Below are 17,811 nucleotides of genomic sequence, written 5' to 3' on the forward strand. Positions count from 1 at the left end.
GGCACTGTTACCAACACAGTGCTTGTGGTTATATCTGCAGTGTATGCATGTTAATAACAGTCAGCTATGCATATATTGTATGCTGCACTAAGCAAGCAAGAATAAGATTTAACAGTTTTAAAATTATCCTTACCAGCCAGGTATAATCTTTTAAATTTGCAGAAGGCTTGGAGAGACAATAAAGTTTCCTGTCATCAACATCATTTTTTATATTGTTGAACTAGGAGCAGCCTAATAAATTTACATAAAAAACATGTCCCAGTAAGGACAAGAACTTTGCTGAATATAGACGGCTTGAAGTACATGTTCAAGTGCGTCACTGGAATAAGAACACAGATCCAGACTGAGATCATGCATCTAGAAAAAGAAAGAATGCACTTTCCACATTTGGTTATTCGCAGCAAAGGACCTCTGCTCTTTTCTCTTTCCTTAAATAAAATCTAGACTAGAAGCTTTCTAGCAAACATGAGTTCAAAATGGGGAAATTCTGCTACCCCACCTCCCATCAGTTTGGTCCCACTTGCTCCCCTTAAAGCTGCCTGGTCAAAATGTTACAGTGACAGTAGGCATTTTAACCGGCTGTCTGTAGACTTTGCAGTGTGATGTTCTCTTTGCTGGCTCCCTTGCCTTGCACTTTCTAGTGGGTACATGAATCCTTTGGTCCCTAGGCCCCTTTCACATAACATTTCCCACCTCCCCATGGGTCATTTCGCATGCTACCAAGTTTCCCGCCCAATGTACACTTAAGCAGTCACTGCCTGTATGATAGCAAACATGTATTTGCCACAAAAAAAACTTTGCATTTCTCAGTATTCACTTGAAACGCAGGGGCCATCACAGGTGCTCAAATATGATGTAAAAATCTTGAAATGCACATTTGTGAATGAAATAAATATAAAAGAATGCATATCTTTCAGATATGTATGCTTCTTCAGTCCACTTTATATATGACATTTAGAAATACAGAAGAAACGGGTGTACGGTATGTCAGGCTTCCTCAAACTCAGCCCTCCAGATGTTTTTGGCCTACAACTCCCATGATCCCTAGCTAGCAGGACCAGTGGTCAGGGATGATGGGAATTGTAGTCTCAAAACATCTGGAGGGCCGAGGTTGAGGAAGCCTGGTGTATGTCGTAATGCAGAGCAAGTATTTTGTTCTGAATACACCAATCAGGCAAATGTGTATTCTTTCCTGTATTTCCTGTATTCCTCTTTCTTTGTTTTCTGTGCCATGGGATAGTTTTTCCTGCAAAGGAAAATAAAAAACAGTGACAGAGAAGGTTTTAGATAATTAATAGACCTCTGATTTACAAGTGCTGGGAAACACAGTTCTTACATGTCTATTCCAGTACAGTACAGTTTCTAACAGTCATTTGCTGCCTTATGATCTTGTGAACTGTTCAATGCAAGTTCATATGTGTTTGGAAGTATTTAAGATTTTCTGAACATGGCTTTGACACAGATGAACCTGATCAAAACAGGACAGCTACATGCTTTCCACCTCACATTTAGATCTGACTATGGTAGGGGACAGACTAAATTGGACGGGCATCTCTAAAGATACAAGATGGAGGCCACTTGAGCTATTAAAATTTCAGTAAGCAATCCATGCAAGTGGCTGACTAAAAATGACATTGGGGGAATGAGAGGCATGGAAAGAAGGAAATGACAGATTTGTTAGACAGATGGGCTGCCTTTCTCTTTATAGGAGGCCAGGGGTGGATGGAGAAAGACACAGGCTGCCTAAATCCAGAATAAAAAGTTTTCTAGTTTTGGAAAGGGGATTTACTGAGAGGATAACAATAGAAACATTCATGAAAGCCTGAACATATTATAAGGCAAGTTGAGTACTGGGCACAAACCAGAAGTATGCATTTGGTTACTTTTTAAATAGCCAAGAAAACTATAGATGACCATTAATCCAAACTTGAAACCATGCACTAATTAAGCGTAACATCATGCAACATCCCTGGCCTATGTTTATTTTCACTATCTTTGTCTCACACGAGAACCACCGTTATCAGTTCCATTTGTTCTTTTCTCTTACCCCCAGATTTAGCTTTATATTTGGGGACGCATTCATTTCCCCCCGCTCCCTCAGCCAAAGCACATTTAGCCTCCTAAGCCCTCACCGTAGAACTATAGTCTCACATTTTCAGAATCTCTGTTATGTTTATCCTGCCCTTGGTTGCTATTTTTTTAAACCTGTCCTTAGCATTTACAAATGTCCTGGTCTTTACAGATGTCTTGTTTCCTGTCCAAAAACTAAACAGTGGGTGCTTTTATGAGCGTTTCAAATCTCAAACATCTTTCTCTTCAGTTTCGTGCATCCAACAAACTGTACTAATGTTTCTTTTAGACCCTTATCTGGTAGTGGATAATTCTTTTGGAGGAGCGGGTCATGTGTGGAGAAAACCCAGGTGGTATTCAATTAAATTTTACTCAGAGTAAAGCTATTGAAATTAATGGACCTTACTTAATCATGTTCATTAACTTCACTAGGTCTACTCTGAGCAAAATTTAGTTCTGATCTGAAAATCTGTGGTGTTTGCTGAACTATAGACCATCCTTTGCCCATCTGATGCCCCCAAGTTGATTTTGACTGCAAGCTCCAATCCAACCCAGCTTGATCAGTCTGATGGGAGTTGTGATCCAAAGCATTTGGAGGGCACTGGGCTGGTGAAGGCTGAATGGGATTGTGGAATGCAAGCTCCACACAGCTGTTGGTAACAAAACTGGTGTTCTATGTAGGAACGTGGCAGCAGTCGCCCTACCATTAAGCAGAGTGCAACTGCTTCCTCTGCTGGTCAATCCTGGCAGGTGGGGAGCAGTGGCAGCCTATGGTAGGACAGATCAGTGTGTCCCAGGTAATCTGCCCTGCATCCCTAAGCTAACCTGCTACTCTCAGGTGTGGTGAAAGATGCTGTCCTGGCATCAGGGTTGAACTACCACTCTCATCAGCTTCTATATTTTGTCTTGTGATGTGTCTGAATACCAGGTACTGGAAACCACAGGAGGAAGGAGTGCTCTTGTGCTTGGGTCTGGTTGGCCCCTGTGAGAAAATAATGTTGGACTAGATGGGACTTTGGCCTGATACAGCAGGCTCTTCTTACATTCTTAAGTTTTTATATCCTTCATGTCAGGGAGCAAAGTGTTTTGTCCCAGCCCTTCAGGGTTCTTAGAGGACTCTTGCAGTAGAGCTACTTCTAGACCAACGGAAGGCGGTCAGGAATCTAGAAGCTGGGTTAATTTATGGTGCTTAAATACAACCCACATTATTTACCCCATTGATGAGAGAAATGCACCCTGAGCCTGTTCAGGGGCACTTTGATTTATTCCTACACCTTATGCTCTAGGTCAAGAGTTGCTTAGATGGCACCTCTAGGTGCACATGCATTCACAAAGGCTTTCCTTAGTGTCCGCAGGGGCCTCCTCTCGCCCCAGCTGAAATTAGACTTTTGTTGTGGTGTGTGCTTGGTTGGCGGGGGCATGGCAGTTTCTCCAGTTTCCCCCAGAAGCTTGGCAACTGCTGTTCTAGGTTAATTCCAGATATTGAAAACAAATGTGGGGGCTGTGTACCCTGGTGAACAGGGTACAGCCCCCACAAATTATGCCCCGTACCTTGGAAGGTGTGGCCTAATTCCTAAGGATAGGAATTTTGACTTGCCATAGTTTCCCATTCTCATAGATAATATATACACAAATCCTAGAGTATCTCTGCTCATAACTATAGCCTTTCCCTAAATGTTTATGCGCTAAGAGCTTTTGTTGTGTCCCCTCATGCAGTCCCTGTAAAAATTACTGAAGGAACAGTGATTGACTGCTTGATGTCCATTTTAACCTTTTGTATCTCCCATGGCTTTATGTGTAGCCAGTCTTTAGAAGGAAAATATTGGTGACAGAAAAGCACAGTGGCGAGAATGTCAGGTTTGGAAGTAGGTAAAACCATGTTCAGATTGAAGGAGAGAAGATGCTTAAGATCTTAACACACACACTGGGCAAGGGGTATGGAAATAGCAATAATATTTACACTGAACTCAAAGAGAATTAGGGACGCGGGTGGCGCTGTGGGTAAAACCTCAGCGCCTAGGACTTGCCGATCGCATGGTCGGCAGTTCGAATCCCCGCGGCGGGGTGAGCTCCCGTCATTCGGTCCCAGCTCCTGCCCACCTAGCAGTTTGAAAGCACCCTTAAGTGCAAGTAGATAAATAGGTACCGCTTTATAGCGGGAAGGTAAACGGCGTTTCCGTGTGCTGTGCTGGCTCACCAGATGCAGCTTGTCACGTTGGCCACGTGACCCGGAAGTGTCTGCGGACAGTGCTGGCTCCTGGCCTCTAGAGTGAGATGAGCGCACAACCCTAGAGTCTGTCAAGACTGGCCCGTACGGGCAGGGGTACCTTTACCTTTTTTACAAAGAGAATTACAAGCAGGCATCTGCTTCTTTGTTGTAGCGTTATCATTTATTTATGTGAAATCATCTGCCATTCTTCTTTTAGTGAACTCTTATTGAAGTGACATATTGAAGGTTAGCGAAAATACTATGCCATTTTAAAAGGCTGAATGCAAGTATGAATGTGCTGTGCCACTCCCAACAGAGTGACTCCAAGTATTTTTCGCCACAAATAGAGGAGCCTAAAAAGAGGGAGCAGGGTTAGAAATAGATTCTCTTTTAGATCAGAGGAATGCTGTGTGCTTCTCAACTGGGCAACAAACTGAGTCAAGATGAATGAAAAAAGTATTTTCTTTTTCTACTTAAGCAGTATAGTGTTGCTGTATAGTGAGAAGTTTACTTACCCTTTTCAAAGTGTGTTACACACAGTCCACGGTAACAGACAAATTGTGGCCACTGATTTTTGTCTGAATTAAGGTGCTGCTCATTCAAAGGCACAGAAAGATGTCTCCAGAATAACTACTGAATGATGATCTAGATCGTATCAGAATATTGGGGGGTTACTCTCAGATAAGGGAGGATAGGGTTCCAGCCTTAGGCTGCAATTGTATGTATACTTGGGAATAAATCCCACTCTAGACAGTGGAACTTGCTGTAGGTCTAGCCATGTGCAGAACAATAGCATATTATTGAAGGTCTTAACCTCCAAAAAAGATGATCTGAGGTACTTGTAGTCCTCCAGATATAGTTGGGCTTCTAACTTCCATCAACCTCAACCAGCATGACCAATGGGAGTTGTAGTCCAACAGTACCTGAAGGCCACAGGTTTTCCCCTACACCCCCATATAAAAACTAAGATTAGTTTCAGGGGTATATAATCGCCTTTTTGTGATGGAAAGAACACAACACTGCAAACTCTTCCCTGCATCTTTACATTGCAGGAGAAGATCAGAAGGAGAATAAAAGCTCTCCTTTGGCCAGATTGTCCACCAATGCTGATCTTTAGGAACTGTTGCCAAACCTACAAAGCCCCCCCCCCCCCGCCCACGGAATCACTGCAAAGTATTTTATAAATAAATCAATGAACCCTCCTTAGACAGAGTTGACATGCATAGGACACATTTTTTGGGGAGGTGATGTCTCCTTAAGAGAAGAATGTGTGGAATTCCTGTCTGGAAATTTCCAGAAGATTAGCAGTAAGTATGCTACCTTCTAGCTTAACCCACTTCTTGTGGTCTGAGTTTCAACGGGCAATAACTGAGAGACATATGAAGTGAACTGAGGAAGTGGTGGATCTGTTAGACTGAGTTGCCTTGACCCTGCGATGCTGTAATTGTGCATCTTTAATAGTGTTCTCTAGTAGTGTCCTAGGCAGAATCTTTTCCACACTGTTAAATCTAGCATTAAAAGTCTTCATGGCCTTGCTCCATCCTATCTTTTTGCTTAATCTTTGTCTTCCTTTTTGGCATTCATATCTAGTAATTCAGCAATAGATCTGTACATCTCATTATACCCCTGTCCTTGTCCTCTCCAACTTCTGCTCCCTAGTTTCCTTTCCTCTTAAATGAACCGGCTTTTCTGCTCCTTAGACCTTTGAGTCTTCTCCCACAACTTTATGTGATTCCCACCTCTCTCAACTTTTGTGAGATAGGCAACGTGGTGCCCTTCAAATGCTGCTGGATTCCAGCTCCTATGAGCCCTAGCCAGAATGCTCAGTGGTCACCTTTGATGAAGTCTAACCATGTCTATTCCTGTGAATGTCATATATGACCCTGTGAAGGCTTTGAATTAGCATCTTGTCCCTCTGTACAAACTGTCTGCATGTGTGACTCAGCTGTCTAATTTCTACATTTTGTTACCCATACCCCTCCTATCCCTCTGTTCCCCTTGTAAAAAATTTAAAGCTGCTTGGGTCCACAGCCTGTATTTGCACATTAAGTCACTCTATAAAAATACCTTGAACATAGTTACCACTGGAGAAACAGGTATGGTTACTCTGTAGAATGAAAATGTAAATTGTGAATACCAGTTGCTGGAAACCACAGGAAGGCAAGAGTGTTCTTGTGCTTGAATCCTGCTTGCTGGTTTCCCACAGGCATCTGACTGGCCACTGTGAGAACAGGATGCTGGACTAGATGGGCCATTGGTCTGATCCAACAGGCTCTTCCTATGTCCTTGTGTGAAATGCTTTACATTTGATATGATTAATAAAATGCAAGGCTGTACATGAATTGGATTGTGATATTATCTGTGTTGTAAGTCATGGGCTATGTAAGGTCATAGGCAAACCACCAGGGCTCTAGTTGTCAGAGGTATTAGCCAAGGTTTGGATTTTATATCTTTAGAAATAATTGGTCATTCTTACATTGCCTTCTGTCTTCCGCAATTTAGCTTATGTGACTTTGTTGCATTATTTAATTAAATAATTATTATAAAGCCAAAGCTGCTGTTCATAAATATGTATAACGTGGATGTTCCATAGAATCAATTAGATCCTTAATACCATTTGCAAATTAATACAGTACTACTATTCTTATAACAGATGTGGAGGGTGTCTTCTTTTTTAAGCTAATACTTTCATGAGACAATGCTCCACTCATTATAAGAACACAAATGATTGTATTAAAACAACATCTCAGTTTAAATTTCATTTCTGATTATTCACCTGAATGCTAAAAACCTTAAACTGTTTCCCCCTTTATGTTTATGAAGCCTCTACCTCCTTGCCATGACTCAAAGGAATCTATGCAGGTGTTCAAACAGCACTGCCAAATAGCAGAAGAATACTATGAAGTCAAAAAGGAAATTGCACTGCTTGAAGAAAGAAAGTAAGTGTGTGTTTCCTTTTCTAAATAACTGTCAGATACTCAGAATCTGCATGAAGAATTTCTGTGTTAATCAAAGAGACTAGTTAAAACTAAATGAGTGACATCTAACTAAGTTATGCTTAGAGTAAACTAGTTTATTTAAATGTGTCTTCTCTGAATATGACTAACACAGGATATCATTCAGGGGGGAGGGCAGAGAGAGAGAGAGAGATTTCTTGTATTCCTCCCAAGTGTGTTATTTCTTTTTCTGCATTGTCTGTCTACATTGCAAGCTTAAAGGTTAAATTCACAGAGGCATCCATAGGCAAGGGAAAAGCAATAATAGATTCATGTCCTGTGACCTGGAGAGGTTGGGGATGCATATCATTCATGGAGTTTGACCTTACCTGTTTTGCTGTTTTGAATATGGAGTCTTGGCATTGTCAACCAATACCATCTGGTCAAAAGATTATTTGGATCTAAAAATTGCCATCTAACACATTGACTTTCAAGACAATATAATGTTCTGTGGGTGGTTTTGGCCCACGTATCTGATGGCCTTGGGTATCAGGCTATCTTGTCATATCACTTCCCACTACGGTTGCTAAGTCACCCTTCTTTTGATATTTTGTCTGAAATCTTGGAGAATTGTTGCCAGTCTGCACAGACAATATTGAACTAGATGAGCCAATAGTTTGGTTCCATCTAAATCAGCTTCCTATGTTCCTATTTGGGAGGAGAAGATATGATTAATTGTAAAATCAAAACCAAAGGTTTGTCTAAACATTACCCATATACATGTATTCGGTTTATTCATGGAGGAGTAAGCTTTCATTGTGAGTTATATAATATTTACATTTTAGATTTAACCACTTTTTAGGGTTCGTATGTCACAGCCAGTGTTTTTCCTCTTCCTGTTTCTTATACTGTAACTCACCCTGATACAGAAGTCTTCTGCTAGCTAAGAGTTGACAGAACAGCATTTTAATGTGTTTTCCTTCTTTTCATAGTTCTTAGGATCCAAGCCAAAGGGACACAAAGGACATTTAAAAATCTCTCTCTTTTTCCAGAAGGGAGCTGATCTCTAGGCTAGATCAAGCTGAGAAAGAAAACATGGATGCTGCTCAGCTAACTAAGGAGTATGCAGACCTGACAGAAGAGAACCGGACACTGAAGCTGGCCCAGACGCAATGTGTTGAACAGCTGGAGAAGCTTAGAATACAGTATCAAAAGAGGCAAGGATCATCATAACTTTGAATGAACCTGTCTGAGCCAAAAAAATCTGGGCTCCTGTTCTGTGCTAGGCAAGTGTTCCTTCCCCCTCCAAGGTTTCCTCTGATATGTTGGAACACTTCACTTGCAGAATATGCAAATGTCTAAAATGGATTTAATGCTTGCCAGCCACTAGCTTAATATGTATATTTTTATTTGTTATATAATAGATATTTTATTTCAAGGAACATAATTGAATGCTTATCTATCCCCATTATATGTTCAAATGGATCAGTCTGAATATGTTTCTTCCAATTTTAGGAAGATACAAGCACACTAGAAACTGATTTGAATAGTCTCTGTGTTGGGAAGTGGACCATACTAAGGCATATTAGTAGGAACACTGTTAAATATGGGGAACACGGGAGCACACGCCTGTTCTTTCATGAACCTAAACAGCTTATGGGAGAAAAACTAGTTCGTTTATCTGACAATATGTGCCAAAGGGCAATCATACACTGAATAACTTTTAAAAACTAGTAACCTGGCACCTCAATCACTTTCTTTAAATAACTATTGCTGTAATCCTATACAAAGTTACTTGGGACTAAGTCCTATTATGCTCATTGGGACTTTCTTTTGAGTAGACTTGCATAGGAACACACTGCAAATTGGAAACAGTGATTTGTACAACTTTGATGTGGCAAGGAAATGGAAAAGTGCACATTTCCTTGTACAGTACTGTACCAATCTTAACGTTTTCCTTGAAAGTGAGCCCCATTGATCTTAATCTTACCTTAATGAGCTTGTAGTCCTTCCAAGAGGGAGGTCCTATAGATATTTCAGTGACAGGACTTGCTTCGCAATATAAGTGTGCTCAGAATCAGAATGTTTATGTAATCCAAATTAATAATAATTTTATTATTTATACCCTGCCCATCTGGCTGGGTTTTCCCAGCCGCTCTGGGTGGCTTACAGCATATATAAAAACATAGTAAAACATCAAACATTAAAAACTTCCCAATTAGGGCTTCCTTCTGATGTCTTCTAAAAGTTGTGTGGTTCTTTATCTCCTTGACATCTGAAGGGAGGGCATTCACCAGGGAAATAATAACCTTTTCTGTGCATGACACCTTGGATTTGTCTATGCAGACTTTCCAGGTGTTCCATTCAGTGAGCCAGCTGTTTGAATGTTGGTGCCATGCGCGCATACAGGTCAGCATAGGTCGGTTTTCACACACCATCTTCTTGGCTGCCTGCAGCATTTTGAGTCTGAGTGATAACAGTGTGAGAAACCAGTTTGGGTGACTTTTCGAAGCTGATTTAGTGCATCACAAAGTCTGACTAAGAACTGGGGGCAGGAAGCCTTGTGGGAATCAGCCTATATTGCCACATAGATACATCTTCAAGCCAAAGTACATGACTTCAGATGAGATCTGTGATTGGATGTCCTGACTTTCCTTCTCATTTTTTTCGTCTTAAAAGCACTCCTATGCCTGCCCATCCCACCATTTCAATCAGGATCACGGTGCAGAGGGAGGCAAAGGCGTAACCAGATCTCATAACTGGAGATAAAGGGGCTCTTGAGAAAAGTACAATCTAAAATGTGTGTCTGTGTGTATGAGAGAGAGAAAGAGACTTTTGCATTGCCCTATGTAAATGACAGCCCTATGCATTGTCAGACAAAAATATTACTGAATTCCAGGCAATTCTGAGCATACTTTTAAATCAGATCCATTAATATTGGTGAGCCTTAGTTCTAAGTATATGCAGTTAAGATCAGGATATTAAAATTATGTGTCATCTTTTTGCAATGCAAGAAATAAAAAAGAACATGAAGATATCAGAGGTGTGAATGGTTAAGATTATATAGTTGTCATTTGGAGCCCCAATCCAGAAAGCATCACTTGGAAGTAAGTTCAGTAATGGGATTTCCTTTTGGGTAATGTGTTTAGGTTTGTGGTGTAAAAGTAGTATAGTATCCGTATCAATTTTCTAGGAGAAATAGCTAAGCATAAAAGATTAATATCAAGTATTTCCTTCCTCTATTGGTAACTCTGTTTTCATGAATCAGCTAAAAATTCTTTGTTATACTTCCATTTCTATTCATACAGTATTTTTTTCATTAAAATACAATTTTAAAAGTTACTTTGTTCCTGAATTTTCTTTCTCCTGTTGGTAAGTCGTAGGTCTGACTGAGATGTGTGAATTGCTTATATATGATAAGGTTTTCCCTAAGTACAGTACTTTAAACTGGTAGCAATGGTTCTGGTTCATGTGCATTCTACAATGGCTCCAACTCCAGCTCAACTACTGTAAAATGTAAATTCTCATGAAATTAATGGTAGATTTATGGTGACTTAAACGCTAATGATTTAAACTGGGTTTAAATGCATTTCACTTTACTTGGGTTAGGTTCTACTGTGTGACAAACTATATTTTCCCCAATCTTGGTAAAATTTGTGTGTGGAATTAGCATCCTACGAGCAACAAAAGTTTGTACCTCATTTAAAGAGTTTTACAGCTGGCCATTTTTTACTCTCCTCTTCATTTTCAGAACCTTTCCCCATTTCCTTCTTTTTAAAGTTCTTAATGTGTATCCTGGCATGGTGAATTCATTCATTAAATTTATAAACCTAGCTATTTCATCATTCCAGAACACAGCTATTTTCCACCCCTGTCTCAAGCCAACTTTAGGAAGGGTTTGATTGGCTACGCAGGTAAAATTTCACAATTTCAGCATTATTTAGAGAAAGCAAAAATGAGGGAAAGGTTACAACATTTCATGATTTTTAGTTTAGAAAAAAAGTGAGTAAGGGGAATGTGATAAGGCATACATAGTGTTCACAGGAAAAGGATATGTTGTGGGGAGAGGGTCATCTAGTGAATCTGAACATTGGAAGATTCAAGACAGGAAAAAAGATACCATTTCTTTATACAGCACATAATTAAACTCTAGAATTCATTCCCATTAGATGTAGTGAGGACCACCAACTTGGATGACCTTAAAAGAAAATTAGATAAATTCATGGAGGATAAGGCTGTCAATGGCTACTAGCCATGGTGGCTAGGTTCTGCTTTCAGTATCAGAGATTATATGCCTCCGAATATTAGTTATTGGGCAACACGAGTGGGGAGAGTGGTGTTGTACTCATGTCCTTTTTGAAGGCTTCCTATAGGCATCTGCTTGGCCGCTGTGAGAATTCTGGAGCAGATGGGCCTTTATTCTTATCCTGCAGGGCTTAGTTGGTAAAATAAAAGCAAATGTGATGTGTATATTTAATATTATGGAATGGAAATATACGTTGGGCTGTAACTACATAAACAGTTTTCTTTGGTTGGTCAAATTTTGGTTGCTTCTCAGTTACAGATCTCAGTTATAGTTATAGATCTCAGTTACAGCACTTGTGCTATGTCATTCATCTGCACAAAGAATCAGAAGCTTCTGCAAATGCAACACATTGCCCTCTTCACTTCAGTGAAAACCACATATCTGTGTCGAAGCAAAATAAAAAAATTCCTTCCAGTAGCACCTTAGAGAGCAAATAAGTTTGTTATTGGTATGAGCTTTCATGTGCATGCACACTTCTTCAGATACACGAAAGCTCATATCAATAACAAACTTAGTTGGTCTCTAAGGTGCTACTGGAAGGAATTTTTTTATTTTGTTTCGACTACGGCAGACCAACACGGCTAACTACCTGCAACATATCTGTGTATTCATGTGAATGGGCATGCAGGTCTCTTGCCTCCATGGAAATGAATGAGACGCTCTCATCCCTTGCAAGATGTCAGATGTCACAACATCATGGATTATCCATGTAGGAATTCATAAACTACAAAATGTGTGTGTGTGTGTGTGTGTGTGTGTGTGTGTGTGTAAATAATATATATATTTAATATTGTGGAATTAAAAAGAAAAAGCTTTCTTATATAGGAAAATAATGGTCACCCCGTCTGAAGAGCTGGCAATATGTTGTGGGGTAGGGGTTAAGCCTATGATTCAATCAGTTTTTCATCATAAAATTGTCAAGCCTAGGAGGACAATGTGAATGTGGTTCCTAACTTACATCCAGAGCATTTGGTTGGCAACATAATAATACATTTTTAAAAATATGTTCTTCCACATGTAGCAAATGTTCAATATGTTTTTCTTAAATATTCCAGGCAGTAAGGATATGAGTCATGCAATGTTGAAACTGCCAGATAAGAGAGTGATTGTAGCATTTTGCAAAGCTGGAATTGAAATAACAATATTTTGAGGTACTGACAACTTCTTGGGGAATTATCCTCTTTGAAAAGGTTATAAATATATACAAAAAAAGCAGTTTGATGCTACAGCAGTTCAAGTTGGACAACCAGGGACAAAACAGGTAAACTGCAGACTCCACAAAATGGAGCCATCTTAATCTCTCCAACATTTTGTTTGCATTCTGCTGCTTGTACAGGTACAGAATTGCCACAGTGGCTGCTTTAGGGGCTGGCTGTGTCAGGAATTCAGTCCATGTTCTATTCATTGTACATTTCTTAGAGAAGCTACACCACAAAGAACTTTACTCTCTAGAAGTTCTGAGCTGAAGAAAAGGGCATAAAACCCCATTATATGATTTGAGCTGGCTGGTGGACTCTTCTGCCACATTCTTGTCAAGAAGGATTCAACAAATTTGAGATGTTGTAAAAGTTATTGCTTCTCAAAAGAAAAAGAAAAAAAAACCAAGCAAATAAAACTGGAGAGATATTCTGGGAATAACGTTTGGTCCTCAGTGTAAACATACATCACGGTTCCCAGAAACAGTCACCACTTCTTACACAATCACATGTGAGGTGAAACTTAAACTGTGTTGGGAGCAATCCCGTGAAAGCTGAGTGTTTTTAATTCTCATTTATTTTAATGGAACTTGAAAATGTTTCATTTAAGCTTTATTATTAGTTGAACCTTTATTGTGTTTGTAGTTTACACACCACAGGATTTTGTTAGATAAAGTTGTGTTCTGCCTGAAGGAACAGGCTCACAGCTTAGGGATGCTCCTTAATTCATTTTTGCCAGTAGAGGTTCAAGTTGCACATGGTGCCTTTTACTCAGGAAAAAATATACTACAGAAGGGAGTTTATGAATTGCTTTGTATCACTGAGGCACTGATCAAAACCAAGCTCTCTTGGGGTTGCGAAAGACTGCTCCTCAGTTGGAGCAGAGGTATTAAGAAACACATGGCTAGGAAAGATAAGCAGTTTTAAGTTGAGTAGCTTAAAAATACACTAGTTATGCAGTGAGCTCAGACCAGCCATGAGATGTGCAGCTGAAAAAACAAAATGACTATTTTGGTTTGATGTTAAGCATTTGAAACTTTTCGTCTATTGATGCTCATTCCTATTTTAAGCGTTTCTATTATTTTAAGTTTATCTCTTATTTAATATCATTCTGGAGGACACAAGGGGGGGTGTATTTATATAATGCTAAAAGTCATAGAATGATATTGAAACACAGCCACACCCTTTCTTGTATAAGAAGTTACGCTTCCCCAGTAAATACCACTTTTGCAAAGGCAATGAAAAAGAAGGAATCATCACCACCATCTATAGGCCAATACTAAATGCACTAAGACCTTGTTCTTGTTTGAGGTTTACTTGCAATGGCTTCCAATCTTCACTATCTAGCTTTTTTGCTTTTTTTTTTTTTTGTATCAGCAAATGAGAATGCTATGGACTTATGCAGTCGAATTCTATGCATGTAAAGGAAGCTGATGTAGAGGCAGTATCCAGGGTAAAATGCAGCAGCTCAAACATTCCCTGAGGCAAAATATTATCATCATATTGCACCGCCGCTGAAAGAATTGCAATGGCTACCAATTAAAAAAGGTAAAGGTACCCCTGCCCGTACGGGCCAGTCTTGCCAGACTCTAGGGTTGTGCGCTCATCTCACTCAAGAGGCCGGGAGCCAGCGCTGTCCGCAGACACTTCCAGGTCACGTGGCTAGCCTGACAAGCTGCATCTGGCGAGCCAGCACAGCACACGGAACGCCGTTTACCTTCCCGCTGGTAAGCGGTCCCTATTTATCTACTTGCACCCAGGGGTGCTTTCGAACTGCTAGGTTGGCAGGCGCTGGGACCGAACGACGGGAGCGCACCCTGCCGCGGGGATTCGAACCGCCGACCATGCAATCGGCAAGTCCTAGGCGCTGAGGTTTTACCCACAGCGCCACCCGCGTCCCTATGGCTACCAATTAGGACCCAGCTAAGTTCAAGATGTTGGTACCAGTGTACAAAGCCCTATACACACTGGCACTAGAATATCTAAAAATATTGTCTCATCCTCTACATGCCCAACTGTGCTGTGTTCTACAGGAAAGGGCATCTGTTCTGCATGTTGGATGAAGGAATTGAGGGGATGCTCATCAAATCTGCAGATGACACCAAATTATGAGGGGCAGCCAGGGATGCAGAAAACAGAACGGGGATTCAATATGACCATAACAAATTGGAGAACTGGGGCAAAACTAACAAAATTAATTTCAGTAGGGATAAATATAACGTTCTACACTTAGGCAGGAAGAACCAGCTGCGTAAATATAGGATAGGGGTGCCTGGCTTTCCAGTAGTACATGTGAAAAGGATTTAGAAGTCTTAGTAGATCACAGGCTTAACATGACTCAACAGTGTGATGCAGCAGCAAAAAAAGCTAATCCAGAGCGGACTTTGGTAAACTTTCATAACATGGCGCCCTGTGCAAGGCCAATATTTGGTACCCCCAGATAGATCTCTTCAATTATGAATCTTCTCAATTCTGTACCCCCTCAGCTCAGCACCCCATGCAGGGGAACCACCCACACTGCCCTAAATCCATCACTGATTCTAGGTTGCATCAACAGAAGTATGGTGTCACGATCGTGGGAAATTATAGTCCCACTCTATTCTGCCTTAAGTACCACACCTTAAGTACTATGTCCAGTTCTTGGCACCACAATTTAAGAAGGATATTGACAAGCTGGAACGTATGCAGAGGAGGGCAACCAAGATGATTAAGCATCTGGAAACCAGCTTTATGAGGAATGTTTGAAGGACCTGGGTATGTTTAGCATGGCAAAGATGAGACTGAGAGCAAATATGACAGCCATCTTTAAATATCTAAAGAACTGTCACATGGATGATGAAGCAAGCTTGTTTCCTCCTCCAGGGGCTAGGACCGGAAGCAATAGTTTCAAGTTACAATAAAGGAGATTCTGGCTAAATATCAGGAAGAACTTTCTGACTGTAAGAGCTGTTCCACAGTGGAACGGACTCCTTTGGGAGATGGTGGGTTCTCCTTCCTTGGAGATTTTTAAGCAGAGGTTTTTATGATATAGTTGAGATTCTGGCATCACAGGAAATTGGACTAGATGACTTTCAGGGTTACTTCCAACTTTACAGTTTTACAATTCTATGATTTCTTGACCAACTTACATAAATGACAAATATCAATTACTATCTGTTGAGACATCAGATCAGTGCCTGCCCTTAAATACACCATCATTGTGAAATCTGGCAGAGACTAGTGGATTGTAAACTCTAGTGGATTGTAAAATTCTTCAAACCTAATCTCTCAAAAACAAAAAGTACCCAGAAAAACATTGTCATGTCTCCAGTCAGCAGTTTCTTTTTTTGTGCTGCCTCATTTCCTTTACAGTTGAAATGAAGACAAATAAGCAGAACTATAGACATTTCTGAAAACTATGTTTAAATAGGTATTCATTTAATTCAGGGGTGGGGAATCTGTTTGGCTCCACAGGCCAGATCCTTAACATGTGAACCAAATTTGACAGGTGGGCGACGCCTGTCCCACCTGTCAGACATTTTTTGGCTCTGATCTTAAATTGGGAGGATGAATCTTGCAAAAATAACAGAGCAAAACTGGGGACTTAAAAGGGAAGATGGGGGACTTGCAAAAGCCTTTGTGAGCATCCACTTACCTAATTATACATTTTGTTACAAATTATACATTTTGTATAAGTTCAGCACCAATACACCATATGCCAATCGGATAGCTCTGTTTCAATGGGGATGCACTCAGCTGGTCACCCTCGAAAATTCATAGGTATAGTAGTCCATGCAGAAGCAACAGTGAGCTATGAAGCTTCCATAGAAATTGGACTTACCTTCCTTGGAGGTTTTTAACCAAAGGTTGGATGGCCATATGTCATGTATGACCCAGTGATTCCAGCATTGCAGGGGGCTGAACTAGATTATCCTCAGGTTCCCTGCCAACTCTACAATTCTTTGAAATTCTCAAAACAGGGAAGAAGTCAGTCTTTTTTCTTTATTAATTTATTATATGTTCACAAAGCAGTTGTATATTTAAGATATGGCAGCTGAGAGACTATAGGATATGGCAAATGCTATGCTGGTAGAATGCAAGACCTGCTACTCTGAGGTAAGGATGTTAGAGAATTCTGAAGACAACAGAAATGGGAGTGGAAATTGCCACTATTCCCTTATTTGCACAATATTCAAAACAGAAATCAATGCAGTGAATGCAATTTCTTATTTGCTCTTGTTGTTGCTTTCAGTATCCAAGTGATACGTAATTTATTGTGTTATCTCTCCATTTGCATTGTGTTTACATTGAAATGTAGGGGGTAGAACAACATAATGGCAAGCAATGTAATTAACTGCATAATTTACATAAGCTACATATTTTCACCATAGCAGCCAGCAAGACAGTGGCTGGATCTAGACACATCAAATAAGTGTTTCAGTTTAAAGTGTTGTAAATTTAAAAGCAGGTGGTGCTGTGGTCTAAACCACAGAGCCTAGGGCTTGCCGATCAGAAGGTCGGCGGTTCGAATCCCCACAACGGGGTGAGCTCCTGTTGCTCAGTCCCTGCTCCTGCCAACCTAGCAGTTCGAAAGCATGTCAAAGTGCAAGTAGATAAATAGGTACTGCTCCGGCAGGAAGGTAAACAGCGTTTCTGTGCGCTGCTCTGGTTCGCCAGAAATGGCTTAGTCATGCTGGCCACATGACCCGGAAGCTGTACGCTGGCTCCCTCGGCCAGTAAAGTGAGATGAGCGCTGCAACCCCAGAATCGTCTGTGACTGGACCTAATGGTCAGGGGTCCCTTTACCTTTACTAAATTTAAACAAACAAAATGGGTAGAGAAAACAGGACTCCACATCACCATCTGGTGGCACAATGTTATATCGCATATACAACACACATAAATTGCTTTTTCTTTACCAGTCTAGCTGAGTCCAATGTTGTTTTTGACAGAAGGTGAATGGCAGTGAAATGGAAACAGTGCTGCATATGACAGATACAGGGAAGAATGGAAAACAATGCCTTCTTGGACACCTACTCCCATGACTGATACAACAGTGGAATACCTCAGATATGTGTAAATGGAAGGTGCTGGTGCTGCTGGGGAAGATATGCC

The 17,811-nt window shown here is 40.5% G+C and overlaps 1 protein-coding gene across 3 annotated transcripts in view; it reads left to right on the plus strand.

Moving 5' to 3' along the window:
- Nucleotides 1-10,555, plus strand: part of MAP3K7CL (MAP3K7 C-terminal like) — a 39,326-nt gene extending 28,771 nt beyond the window's left edge. For all 3 annotated transcript variants that reach the window (XM_053386571.1, XM_053386572.1, XM_053386570.1), the window contains 2 exons: nucleotides 7,103-7,218; nucleotides 8,268-10,555. In XM_053386571.1, the coding sequence (XP_053242546.1) occupies nucleotides 7,103-7,218; nucleotides 8,268-8,448 (297 nt within the window). In that variant the 3' untranslated portion in view covers nucleotides 8,449-10,555. The remainder of the gene's footprint in view (nucleotides 1-7,102; nucleotides 7,219-8,267) is intronic.
- Nucleotides 10,556-17,811: the final 7,256 nt, after the last annotated feature.

This window comes from Podarcis raffonei, chromosome 4, assembly GCF_027172205.1.
Source record: "Podarcis raffonei isolate rPodRaf1 chromosome 4, rPodRaf1.pri, whole genome shotgun sequence".
Taxonomy (NCBI): Eukaryota; Metazoa; Chordata; class Lepidosauria; order Squamata; family Lacertidae; genus Podarcis; species Podarcis raffonei.